Genomic DNA, 14,079 nt, shown 5'->3' with positions numbered 1-14,079 from the left:
AAAATGTATCAGTCTTTGAAAAATTATGAGCAAAGCAGTAAAACAAAATATGTAAAAGTTTTAAGGATTATAAATATTAGTTCTATCGAATTGAATATGTAAATTTGGAGATTATATTTGAGGCTAAGTTCATAGAATCACAATCCTTAAAATACGCTTCCGAAGTTGAATTGAATTTGGAATAAAGGGCGGATGGAATCAAAAGTTCGGAGAACTGAATACCTTGAATTTTATACTTGGTATTTTTTTAATCGTCGAGAAACGACAGCCTCTTAATCTATCATCTATCTGACAATATCTTAGCAGTATTAAAAGAAAATGAACACACAACATCTTTCCTGCATTTAGAATTTGCGTCGGTGCTGGAGACTACATATTCTCCAGCACCGACGCAATGTCGCCTGTTTATCGGTTTTTTACCGGATATACTTCGGTGAGTGTGCTCAGGAACTTCACGATCTTGTTCCTCCTTCCCCGTTCTACCACAGAACAGCGAGACACCGTGAGCGGTGGCATCCTTATGTGGTTTATATTCCACCAACACGCACGAAACGTTTTTTATCCACGTTTCTGATGCGTGCCGCTAAGATGTGGAACGCCCTCCCGGCAACTGTGTTTCCTGCCACGTATAATTTGAGTACCTTCAAGGCTAGAGTGATTAGGCTTTTTCTAGGCAAGCGTGCTCCAACCTAGACCTCATCATTGCTTTCTAACGGGCATGATTGTCGTCAAACGCTGGCCTATCGTTAATAAAAAATTAAAAAAAATTTGAAAGCCTGTTATCAAATTAGGTACCTACTCGAATATTTTTCTCTACTCTATGATACGATGTAATTGACTTAATTTATACCGCAGCCGCACCGCGCTGCTTACAATCTATTTAGAATGCTTCTTACACACGAAACTATTAATATAATTTTCTTATTATTTTTGTTTATTATTTTGTAGAATGTTAATGTTGGAAAACAGCAACTGTTAGTTTTCTTGTTGGCTTCTTCTCAGTAAAATATGCTTTTCGAACCAGCGGTTAAGTCGGTCACTAAAGTAAATACATCACATAATAAATTTGCCTACATGATAAAAAATAATCTTGGATTAAAATGTTTTATTTTAATTCGATGGGCCCCTAAACGGACCAACAATACTGTTCAATAACTTCATAGCTTAATATTAATTTACAGTGAGATGGTGATAACAAAAAAAATACCCGGCTAAGTTTGTTGTGGGCTCTTCTTAGACCAGGCGTACATGAATAAAGAATGTATGAATTTGTTAGAAGGGTATCAGCACCAGTTTACACTATACAATAATGTTATATTATTACATCAAATTATGTTAATGGATCGTTGAGGTAAATAACTACGACTATTATTAGTTAACTATTGTGTACCAGTTTTATATTAGTTATTAGTTTCACAAGGTCAAGCTACACTGTAACTCTATGATCATAAAGTTGTTATTATGTAGTAAACATTACTACGCCCGGAAATATGGGTGTCCAATCCGTGAATCAAAGATGTAATATAAAATTATATTGTCGGGTCGTGACAGGAAGAGCATGGTGGGTGTATGCTCTATAACCCTGAGTCTAGCGGCTAGCAGTGGGTGATTAGGCTGTGGGATGTAAGGCTAACCACTACTTTCTATATTCATACAAATTTAATATTCATACAAATAAATGAGTAGCTTTAGTGTCCCGGCAAATGATCAAAGTGGCACAGTTTTGTTTTTTTTTATTCGACAAGAAGTTAGCCCTTGACTGCAATCTCCCCTGGTGGTAAGTGATGATGCAGTCTAAGATTAGTAGCGGGCTAACCTGTTAGGGAGTACCTATAAGTTATATTAAACCCATACTCCTAGTCGGTTTCTGCGCGACATCGTACCGGAACGCTAAATCGCTTAGCAACACGTCTTTGTAGTTAGGTTGGTAACTAGCCACGGCCGAGGCCTTCCACAAGACCAGACCAGGGAAAATTCAGAAATTATAAATTCCCAAATTGCCCCTACCGGAAGTCGATCCCGGGACCTCCCACTTAACTTCACAGCGCTGTGACGTTGCGCCAGGGAGGTCGTCAAAACCCATGAATAAAAAGGCCTAGAACTAGTATAGTAAAAGACGACACATGATCCTACTATCCTACTATCCTGCTAATATTATAAATGTGAAAATGTACTGAACGCATTTGGAAAAAGACATAGGCTTACTTTTATCCCGGGAAATAAGAAAGTTTCCGCGGGAACAAAAAAACCTTAATCTACGCGAGCGAGAAGTTGCAGGTATCGGTTAGTAATCATAGAACTATTACCATTTATTATCACAATACCTTATATCAGAATGATACTTTACATTATTTACTCTATCTCCAATCACGTTTATCGAATTCAAATACAATTTGGACAAAACTTAGTATATAGTATAGTATGTATAACGTATCCAGTACAAAAATAATTATTTAAATCAGTTAACGTTTGTCGGCGTTATGGTGTAAAATTGTCAAACACTTTCGTCCTTCTGCCAAAGGAACTGAGCTGGATGTCGGGATTGAAAGTTTCCTGTGAACTAAAATCGTACAAAATTTCATTTGAATACATTTAATAGTTCCATGCGCGACCATCATAAAGACAAACAGACATGAATGAAAAGAACACAGTTTTGGGTTCACTATCGGTTATAGAATGCCCCCCAAAAAAATGTTGTTAAATATCTTCAAAAAGAATTTGACCTGTTCCAGATTTTAAAAAATTAAGAATTATAGAAAGCCATCCAACAAATTTTTTTTAAATATATTCAAACAGAATTTGACCTGTCCAGTTTTATTAAAAGTGAAGTATTAGAATTGTCTGAGAATTTAAGTAGAAGCAAACTCAAATATACATCAAAACATCCTTCATTATCATTATCATCATCATGTCAACCCTATAACGGTCCACTACAGGGCACGGGTTTCCCACAATGAGAAGGGTCTAAAGCCATGGTCCACCACGCTGGCCCAGTGTGGATCGGTGGACTGCGCACTGACACAACTTTGAGAACATTATGGAGAGTCTCATGCAAGCAGGTTACCTCATAATGTTCTCCTGCACCGTTGAAGCAGGTGATATTATAATTGCTTAAAACGAGAATAACAGAAGAGTTAAGTGTGAAGTGAAGTCGAAGTCCTACCCACTGGGCTATCACCGCACCACAAAACATCCATAAGATAAGGTAATGTTAGAATTACAACAAGAAAACTTGTTACCGCAAATTAAACTATTAACTACGAATAGAAACCAAAAGCTGTCGCGGTTGAATTTTTAAACTTTCAGAATGATCGGTTAAAGCTCATGATGATCGAGTATCGACAGTAATGCCAATGTGCTAACATTAAATTATCTATTTTTGTTTATTTGTATATGCTAATCTCTGAAACTACTTGTCAGATTTTAAAATGTTTGTTAGCATTTCTAAAGAAATTACGGATATGGGTCTAATGTCACTGCTATACCTCTAACAGCTACCTCGGTACCACCTGAGACTCTAGCATCAATAACAACTACACTAACTAGAGAGACAGTTAAGGACTAACTTTTTGTGGAAAAAAAAAACTGGTGAAATAAACTCACCTCGTTGTCCAGAAACATTGAAGAGTCGAAGGTCTGCGAAAGCTGAGCCATGATGGAGCAGTTCTGCAGGATGAGAGCTGCGTGCGGCACAAAGCACAGCACGACCATTTGCAGCAGAAATAGACGCCGGCCGCGTCTGGGGAAAACAAAAAGTTTATTCTAGAATAAAACATTGAATCGGGACTGATTTTAAAAGTCCTAAATATTTTAACTTTTGTCTTTTGACTTGCGTTCGTGTTTATTTTCGGCAAAAAGAGTTTTCACCTTGGCTCCCACTTTCCGGTCCGATTAATGACCATATTGAGCTCTTGGGTGTCAGCATCTCAACCAATCTCAATTTTGGCAAATGCATCGAGTCTATGGTCAATGTGACTACTAAAAAACTTGGTATGCCTAATAAGGTTAGGCTGTACTTCAGGCCAACTCCTCGCACTGTACCAGGTTCAATTCTGAACAAGCATGGAGTACCTGTATAGTCTGTGGAGTTGCTTTGCCAAGTACCAGCATGACGCTTTAGACTCGATGGATCGCCGCTCCAGGTAAACTATAGGCGACATCGATCGACAACACAGATGAAACTACACAGTTTACGTTTGCAGTGCTGCCCGTTTATCGGTTTTTTACAGGATATTTTTCTTCTTGATAGATAAATGAAATATCATTGCACTACTTAAAAATTCGGCATCAAGTCTTACAACCTAATATTATTTTCTACAAAATAACTGGTCATTGGAAGCTAAAAAGCATTTTATATCAAAACAAATTTCAAATCAAAATGTACTTTTCTATCGTAATTCCAAAACTTAAACTGCGGGAAACTACCTCTCCGTGCTGGGACTAGGTTATATGCGCGCCTGCTGCTTTCCTTGGATATAGTAGCCGTTACTTGGGCTCCCTCTCCAGAATCACACCCTGATTCCCCATTACCCGTCACAACCCTGATAAGGAAATAAGGCAGATTATTATGAAAATTAAGCTTAATTTGTACTCCACGAAAAGCGCGAGAATCTGTATGGTGTAGTTTATAATTTCTTTCATCTTTATACTCCACATCAAACTTCCTTCTTTCCTTTCCTTGTTTTTTTTCCTATTGTGTCGTATAGCAATAAAGTTGATCTATTCTATTCTACCAAACATTGTTAAGTCTTAACAATTATTCATTGTAAAGTCAACATCCAGTGAGGATGCTCCAGTTTCGGAGCGAACGTGAGTAGAGGGTACATTGCCGAAGATCTGTTTGTTGTGCAGTATAAGGATTGAATAAATTATAGATAACACCATACAGTTTCTTTTGCTTTTCATGGAGTAGTAGTAGCCTAAGGCGTAGATGTCTAATAACAGCTTCAGATGAGGTTGGTGCTAAGCATTCTTTAGCGGCCAGCAATAATAATGGCGGTAGCAAGCTCTGTCACGTCTACCAATACCCAAACTACTAAAACTCAGTCGGATCGAAAAAAGGACTTTAGTAAGCATGTGTTACAGTAAATTTGTAAAGTGTGTAAATAATTAAACTTTAGATAAATAAAAATTCATATTTGCCAGATATTTAATTAAATTGCCAGATATTTAAAAACCGATGTTCATGACATTGAGTTGGTGGATATTTTGATATTAATACGACTGCTTTTTCGATACACTTCAGTGCTACATCAACTCGAACGATGCAATGGCGCCAGCCGGTGTCTTAGTCGTTATCACATGATACAAACACCATACAGATTCTCCTGCTTTTCGCGGAGTATAGCAAATTAAGTTTAATTTTCAAAATATATCATGTACTACCGCAAAGTAACGCCTGCTTCTATCCAATGAAAGGCAGATATTTCAAAGTTGCGCCGCAGTTAAGGGACCATTTGTTCGGCAAAAGTTATCCAGATTCATAAAGTAATTTAACTTTAGGTTCATGTTATTAATATTACAGGAAACATGTAACGGTGTCTTTTACTAACGAAGTTTGAAGGCCACAACAATAATCCTTAACAAACAAACTTAAGTTATACTGTCCCAAACAAAAGGGATTTGTTTTCTCACTCTGAGGCGGTCGAATAATTTAACCAAACAAATATGCGTATGTTTTCTTTCGAGGTAAATACGTACACCTCGATACAAAGTGTGGCCAGTAAGTCAGTTACGCATTTCATATATTAGGATGGGGAAAAAGTTTCTTCGCATTTTTTAAGAAAATTCAAAACAATTTTTAATTTAGTTTATTTACATTTAACTAAAGTATGTAGGTACCATTTTGTTTGATAACTTTTTGACATCTTGTAGGTACATAATCCCATTGCTATAGAAATTTAGAGGCTTCTGATCAAAAACCCGCGACAAGTAATTTTGGCAGTCCTCTCGTGATGTTAACCTGACACTGCTTAAAGAACTCTGAAGAAACCGAAACTGCTGCAAATCTAAAGGTGCAAGGTCAGGACTATACGGCGGATGCATTAACACCTCCCAGCCAAACTCTCTTAATTTTTGCTGAGTGGCTAAAGATTTGTGAGATCTAGCGTTATCATGATGAAAAACCACAACCCGTCTGTTGATTAATTCCAGCCGCTTTCTCTCAACTTCTTGCTTTAATCTCATCAGTTGTTCGACATGGACTCTGAACTCCATCGACTCTGAACTCTACGTTCAGAATCGATGGTCCTACCTGGTGGTAACAGGTTATAATGAATAATGCCGTTCCAACCCCACCACACACACAGCATCACCATGTTGGGAGTTAACCCGGGTTTCGCCACAGTCTGTGAAGCCTGACCGGACTTACACAACGACCTTTTTCGAACGTTATTGTCGTACATGATCCACTTCTCATCATTAGTTATCAGCTTCTTCAAAAATGGTTCCGTTTAATTACGTCGTAATAAAGAATCACAAATGAGTACACGGTTCATTAGGTTTCTGTCAGTAAGCTCGTGAGTTTTTTGATTAAGTATAATTTATTTGATAAAAAGCAATTGAAATCTATGAATAATTAAAGAAGTATATGGTCTTTGACTATATACTTCTTTATAGTCTTTGACCTGAAAATACCTTAATAATGTTCACCCTATAATTTAAATTAATAACGGTCGAATGTCGACTAGCGAGCGACCACTAGCAGGTATACATAAACACTTATAATTTATATAAATTGTTTCTTTTAATTAATAATTTTTGATCGAAGGTTGGTCGTTTTTTTTTTTATTTTAATGTGTGGACAAAGCAGATCAACGCTCAGGGAAAACCATCGTCCATAAGAAAAGAACACTTCGCAGGGCATCCAAGGAACACGTCCTAAAAAGTGCCGTCCTGTGTCTACTAACCTAAGGCGAAGGTGTCTAATAACAGCTTCAAATGAGGTTGCTGCTAAGCATCCATACACACATACACAAACGCACATGTACGAGCACACACACACATAATGAATTGAATGTTTATAATGTAAACATCTAAATATGTATTCGCTCTGTTTTTTCTCTAATATCGATTCACATATGGGAAGACACTGACCTTCAAGACACGGGATATCCTAATTTCGGGGTCCAGGGTCATTTTAGAAAAAACATTGTACTTTTAAGCAAATTAAAACTATTATTATTATTATTTAGCGGCTATGTAGCAGCTCTGTCCCGACTGATATGGTTATCAGTCGGGACAGAGCTGCTACACTACTAAAACTCAGTCGGATCGAAGGACGGTAGTAAGCATGTGTTACAGTAAATTTGTAAAGTGGGTAAACAATTAAACTTTAGATAACTATAAATTCATATTTGCCAGATATTTATTTAAATTGCCATTTTTTTTTTGTTTGTGAACAATAACATAACTTCTGATGATCACTATTAAAGTATGAAACTGCGTAACAGTAAAAATTGTTATTAATTTAAAAAACAATGTTCATGACATTGAGATGGTGGGTATTTTGACATAAATACAACTGCTTTTTCGATACACTTCAGTGCTACATGGACTCGAAAGATGCAAAGATGGCTGCCGGTGTCTTTGCATCAATTAGTCGTTATCACATGATAATATGGTATTGCCAATTAAACAAACACCTTTTCATTTTAGGTATAACCGATAGTCCTCTGTGCAGAGCATCCATGGAGGCAGACGAAACCCTGACACACGTATTGCTCCGATTTAGAGGAGTAGCAGAGCAACGCGCAGCATACCTTGGCTCCCCAGCTAAATTGCCTGAAGCACTGGGCAATCTGGGCGGCCTTCTAAGCTTCTGGAGTGAGCTCGGCTGTCTGGAGTGACCCAGCGGGGAGCCGTACCAGTGGCACTACGTACAACGGAAGGCTCCGGCCGATCAAGTACAAAGACAAGATCAGGAGAAAGAAGGAGAAAAAGGAGAAGCTCTGTTACAAAAACCTCTACTAGAAAAAAACTACTACAAGAAAAAAACTAAAACTACGTCTTCTTGTTCCTGAGCGAACGAAGACTCACTTTAACTAACTAAGGTAACATAATTATGGCTATAATTGAATTAGTCACTCCTCTAAATACACTCATTACTATGTATGTAAACATTTCACAGTTATGTTCACAGGAGGTAAAACATGGATATACACCAACTTGGTAAAAGTATGTTTTATAGACCCAAGGGTCTGCTTAGTCCCGGAAATTTCAGTGGTAAAATAAATTGCTTGATGGTAAGACTTTTAGGGGTTCTCATTTCTAGAATTCTGTATCTAAAATACCTTTTTTTATTATAGACGACTCTTGCTTATAATAAGGTTCGTTTGTGCTTGCAAGTTGTGGATAGATTAAAAGAAAATACGTATGCACTTTGTCAAGGTTTAATTGCAACTGGTTATTAGTATTTCACATTATTTAATTGGGATGGCTATGCTTGTGTGCGCTGTGTATGTATAATAGGAGAATGTTTGTATGCTTGTTAGCTGGAAGTATGAAAGAAGACGTGTAAGTTTTTACATATTTAGTACATAGTTATTTAACTCAACAACAACAAAACCTGCTTAGCGGCCGAAATAAAAAAGTGGATGTGGAATTTTTGTCCTAACACAGTTTCTGGTTTTACAATAAATAGTTACCTAATTAAAAATATATTTGACATAACGCGAATACTCATGAGAAATAAATAAATAAATAAATAAATAATAAATATTCTACGACAAATCGCCATCAAGCCCCAAACTAAGCGTAGCTTTTCCGTACCCAAAATGCCTTTTTTAATTATAGACAACAAACCTGGTTATCGACCGAAAAATTCATGTTGTGGAATTTTTGTCCTAACACAGTTTCTAGTTTTACAATAAATAGTTACCTAATTTAAAATATATTTGACATTACGCGAATACTCATAAGAAATAAATAAATAAATAAGAAATTAATAGTTTTTGTTGTGCGAAGGAGATAATTAAAAATTGTTTTAAAGAATATAATCGACATAAATAATTATGATAACCAGATAAACACCCAGACACTGAAAAACAGTTTGTTCAAATACAAAACAACTGAACAATATCCCAGAGGTATTTGGACAAAATGTTTTTAGTGTCTGGGTGTTTATCTATATATCATAATTATTTAGCTATTCAGGAAGCAAAGTCGCTGACCACTGCGCCAATCGGCCGCCAAAATCCGAGAAGTTGTTGTAGAATGTTTGTATTTTGATATGAATATCGTCGCAGTAAGCCTTCAACGCACGAGTCTCCTCTCGGAATGAGAAAGGTTAAGGCCATAGTCGAGCACGCTGGCCGATCGGGATTGTTAGTCTTCACACGCCTTTGAGAACGCGAAGGCATTCAGGATTCCTTTAAAACGCACATATCTCCAAAATTAAGAGACGGGGATCGAACTCCGTACACCCAAAAGGGAAGTAGAAATCTTAACCACTAGTCGCAATATATAAGTCTCAGAGACAGTACAGAATGTACCTCTAAAGACATTGAAGTAAGATTTCGGTGCGTCAAAGTCAAAGCCAAAGTCAAATATTTCTTTATTCAAATAGGCACTTTTAATGCGTACATTACATTTAAAATATGACATAGAAGTGAGTTGATGGCGATAACTAAATTCGTCAACTTAAAACTAAAGCTACGAGGGTTCCAAACGCGCCCTGGTCTAAGAAGAAGCCCACAACAAACTCAGCCTGTTGTTATTTTTTTTCTTGTTAACACCATCTCACATTGTCATTTAAAACTATTAAAGAAGCAACCTGGTTAGACTAATACATCTAGCCCTATTACTGCTATACGGATGTGAGGCTCCGACTATAAAAGAAAACCTCAGGAAACGTATTAAAGCTTTTGAGACTGAGACCTAAACGGATGTTGGCTTGTTAACCCATAATTTTCCGCGGAACCAATGCGGTTTGAGGGTAAATTCGGCTCAGATTAAGAACAAAATTCAGAACCAGTTGTCTGAACTACCAACTGTGGTATGTAGGGTCCCGGCATATATACTGAAAAACAGACAAAAAGCCTCCGACTTTAAATACAGTATTCTACTAGTTAAGCCCATTTATTTGATACCTGCTTTGAGGGAGTTATGAAAAAATTAATGTTATTCGCTATTTTATGGTGGCGGCCATCTTGGATTTAAAATTTATCAACACGTTAAGTATTCCAAGAGTCAAGCCTTTTCATTTGATATGCATATTGAGAGAGTTGTGACAAATTACGACATCCGCCATTTCGTAGCGAATGCCACTGGAGACCGATTGGAGATCTACAGGCATACATACCTGACGTTTCAAAAGTTCTCATTAAGTAGGCCTACTTGACATAAGTGAATTTTGAATTTTGAATTTGGATTATCATTACTATATCGAAGAACACTCCCGATTAATTGACATTTCCAACAAAAAAAACTAAATCAAAATCGTTCGCACACACACACACCCACACACACACCCACACACATACGCAAAACCTATAACAACCCGTCGTTTTTCGTCTGGGTTTTTTAACGAAACTCACTTACTCACCAATCATTGCGGTTGAAATACGTGATTATATTAAATCTACCTTCGTGGATTAAAAGCTGAATCCCGATATCTGGAGATCAAAACCTCGATCTGATTATCCGAAATAGAGAGCTGAAGTTATTTTAAAATTAAATTGACTGGAATGAGAATCCTTTCTACAGTGAGCTTTTTGAAAGGGGTTCACTAGCTGCCGGAATAAAGGAATAACGCTCCATCGGGCACAAGTCGGGATTATCCTCAGACGGGTCACTCCCAATAGTTTTGTGTCCCGACGGGGAAGAACCCACTCCAGTGTATTCTATTTTTAAATCTAAGCTCTCTGTAGCGCGCAATGACAAGCAATAGCTAAGTATCTAAACTTATAGCTCTATATTTTTTTTTCCTTATGCCCGAATTGCATTGAAAACTAAAAAAAGTTATTAGTATTGGTGGAACTAGAAAAAAGTAAAACAGAGAATACCAAATTTATGGATGGATATAACTTGGAAAATCAAATACAATCTTTTATCCCCTTTTCCCCGTTCGGGGTGGAATTTTCAAAATCTGTTTAAAACGTTGTTTATTTTTAATTGAAAGCCAAAATAAAATTGTTTGTATACTAGAAAATATATTTTAAAATGCATTTAAACCAATCCTCGTTTCACTTTTACTTTTAAAACTGCGAAAAACGTGTTTCTTATTTTCCAGCCCAAAGTCCAAATACGAAGTTTCATGAACACAATTTGAAAAATTATAGATTTCCATACAAACATAATTACCCTGTTCTTTATGTAAAAGAACAAAAAACTAAGAATTGACGTCAGCTTTCAAACAGAAAAAAAAGCATTATAATCAGTCCATTTGTCTATGAGCCTCAATACCATAGACAAAAACATCACTAAACACATTAAAACCACTATAGAGTCAAACGGTAAAAATATGTTCATTTAATACAGGCACGGTCACAATCAAAAATTCCATTATCGTGCCTTCAATAAACCCAAAGATAAGACTAGAGAAATATTATATCTGAAATTGAAACGACACTTATATTTACGAAGAAAATAATTAAGTTTATTCTATTAAAGATTGACCTAAGAATGTTTTAAGTTCACTGTATATGATAAGTTGTCTAAACGACTTAGAATCAAACCTCAACTATTTTTATGATCAACAAACTTGAAAGTTTTCGTTAAGAGCGTCAGATGACCGGATTCGATTACAAAACATTGCAAACTAAATCGCGACCTTAAACGCCACGCGGTAGCTTTGAGCGTCGCAGAATGAGAAATTTAGGCTGATGTACATCGCGCTAGCCAAGTGCAAATTGTAGTTGATAAATGTATCAGTCGCTACCATTTCCATTTCTCAAAAAGCTAAATGTTTAAGAAAATCTTTCTTTCTAACTGACTCACTCTAACTAACCAATAATAATAGGAATGATGACTTATTTTGAAAGACTATGATGTTCGGAAGTATAATATTATATCCATAAAATATCTTATTTTTGCAGAAATTAAATTAATTAATTTTGTTGATATACATTACTACATTGCAAATTATATTTAAAAAATATATTCCCACGGAAACGCTCGCTTGTTGTCATTGCCGCACTCGTGACTTTAAAGGCAAATTAGAACTTTAGTAATTCCTTGTTCCACAGCTAAAGATTGTTAATTTTGTATTGATAACAAAAAACTTAGCTACTGAGTTGTTTGAAATCAATACTTGATATAAAATTTAAAGTTAATATGTTTACCGATTTGGCACTAACTACGAAAGTTTCACACCGCAAATCTAGAACCGAGCTGGCTAGACCGTAAACTTCAAGGTAGTAAATATTACTACGCTTGTAAATACTAGACATGAATTCACTGGATTTCCGACAGAGCAAATATTGTGAAAACGACATTACAACTTTTAGTAACTGCCAACTTGGTTAAGTTAAAGCTTTGTTTACACAATTCTCTTGGGATGATTAATTTATACACTTACTAGCTGTTGCCCGTGACTTTGACCGCGATGAAATTTTGATTTGCCCTGAAATTGGAAGAAATCCCGCATACGACTATCTTACGGCTGAACCTAAAAATCAGAAGCAAGGTTGCAATCAGACAGAAATATATACTCTTAAGTTAATACTATTATCTACATCTGATTAATAAAAGCAAAGTTGAAAAAAAAACTGTTAATTGAGTCCTAGAATCAGAATATTAGTACTACGTGACTTAGGCGGATGCCCGCGACATCGACGTAGAATTCTTGATAGAATTTCCTACAAACAGATATTATTAATTTATTGATTGTTATAATATTTGTTACATTTTAAGTTTTTCCGCTATTCTAAACAATATACTCCGACCCGCCGCCTTGGTTGCCCTTGGTTGGCCCCACTCACGTGGCGTGATTTTAACCCTTTTCGTAACTGTTCCTTGCACCTTGGTGTTTTATTGTGAGTACATACGAGTGAAATATCGCCGTGGTTTAAAATCATAAGCATCATTATCAAGAATTAGACAATCAAATGTTTTTTTTTTTTTTTTAAATCGGTCTGTTATCTCGCAAATTTAGCGCGTTATGACAAACTTTCATTCCCAATTTAACCACTTACGGGTAGAATTTTCACTAAACGTAGCAGCACTTCGCACAAATTTTTGGTTTTCAAATTGTTTCTTATTTTTTTATAGTAGCAGTACTTTTGTTTATTTTTTTTTTGTTTAGGCAGCTTTAATTGTTATTTGTACATTTTAACCAGGAGATATATACCTCAATAATTAATCGTACCAATCGGTAATTTTGTAGTAAGTGATGTGCACAAATTAAAGTGGCTCGGCACACTGAATAAAAACATAATATTCATCACATCAGCCCTTTACTGGCCCACTATAGACCACGGGTCTCCTCCTACAATCGAAAGGGGTAAAGGCCGTGGTCCACCACGCTGGCTTTGAGGACATTATATAGAACTCTCAGGCATGCAGGTTTCACGTTGTTTTCTTTTACCGTCTAAGCAAGTGATATTTTAATGACTTAAAACGCACATACCTTAGAAAAGTTTGAGGTGCGTGTTGGGATACGAACTCGGCCCCTCGAATGTGAAGTCGAGCTCCTACCCAATGCGCTATCACCGCATAATGTATGCCTTTATTTTAATATGTACTACGAACAGGCTGTGTTCCTTTAATTAATTAATAAATAAATCTTAGGCGTAGGTAATAATCCTAAGTTTAGCCTAAGTTAAGTTAAGCTTCAATACTTTCCCAGAAAAGATCTGTCTCAAAAAGAGTGACTTTTGAGACAGACACTACTAATCTCAGAATCAGAAATTATACTCCGACGAAGTTATTGGCTATATTCAACTGTATTTGATAGATTTATCTCTGACAATAGGCTGTCATATGCCATATTCACACTTGTGCATCATAATTGCACTCGGATTTGTTAGTGCTTATGACAAGAGTCAGACGTGCCATTTGTCATTTCTAACGGTTTACACAACTTTGATCATCGATCAAATTCTCTAATTAGCCAATAATCGTTGATCATTCCGAAATCAT

General features: G+C 36.3%; 1 protein-coding gene across 1 annotated transcript in view; it reads right to left on the bottom strand.

The window, feature by feature from the left end:
- LOC120628847 (receptor-type guanylate cyclase gcy-4-like) overlaps positions 1–14,079 on the bottom strand; it is a 131,589-nt gene that overhangs the window by 51,919 nt on the left and 65,591 nt on the right. The window contains exon 3 of the mRNA XM_039897485.1: positions 3,604–3,739. Within this exon, the coding sequence (XP_039753419.1) occupies positions 3,604–3,739 (136 nt within the window). The remainder of the gene's footprint in view (positions 1–3,603; positions 3,740–14,079) is intronic.

This window comes from Pararge aegeria, chromosome 13 (genome assembly GCF_905163445.1).
Source record: "Pararge aegeria chromosome 13, ilParAegt1.1, whole genome shotgun sequence".
Taxonomy (NCBI): domain Eukaryota; kingdom Metazoa; phylum Arthropoda; class Insecta; order Lepidoptera; family Nymphalidae; genus Pararge; species Pararge aegeria.
Note: the sequence above shows the minus strand (reverse complement) of the source record. Positions and strands in the feature narration are given on the sequence as shown.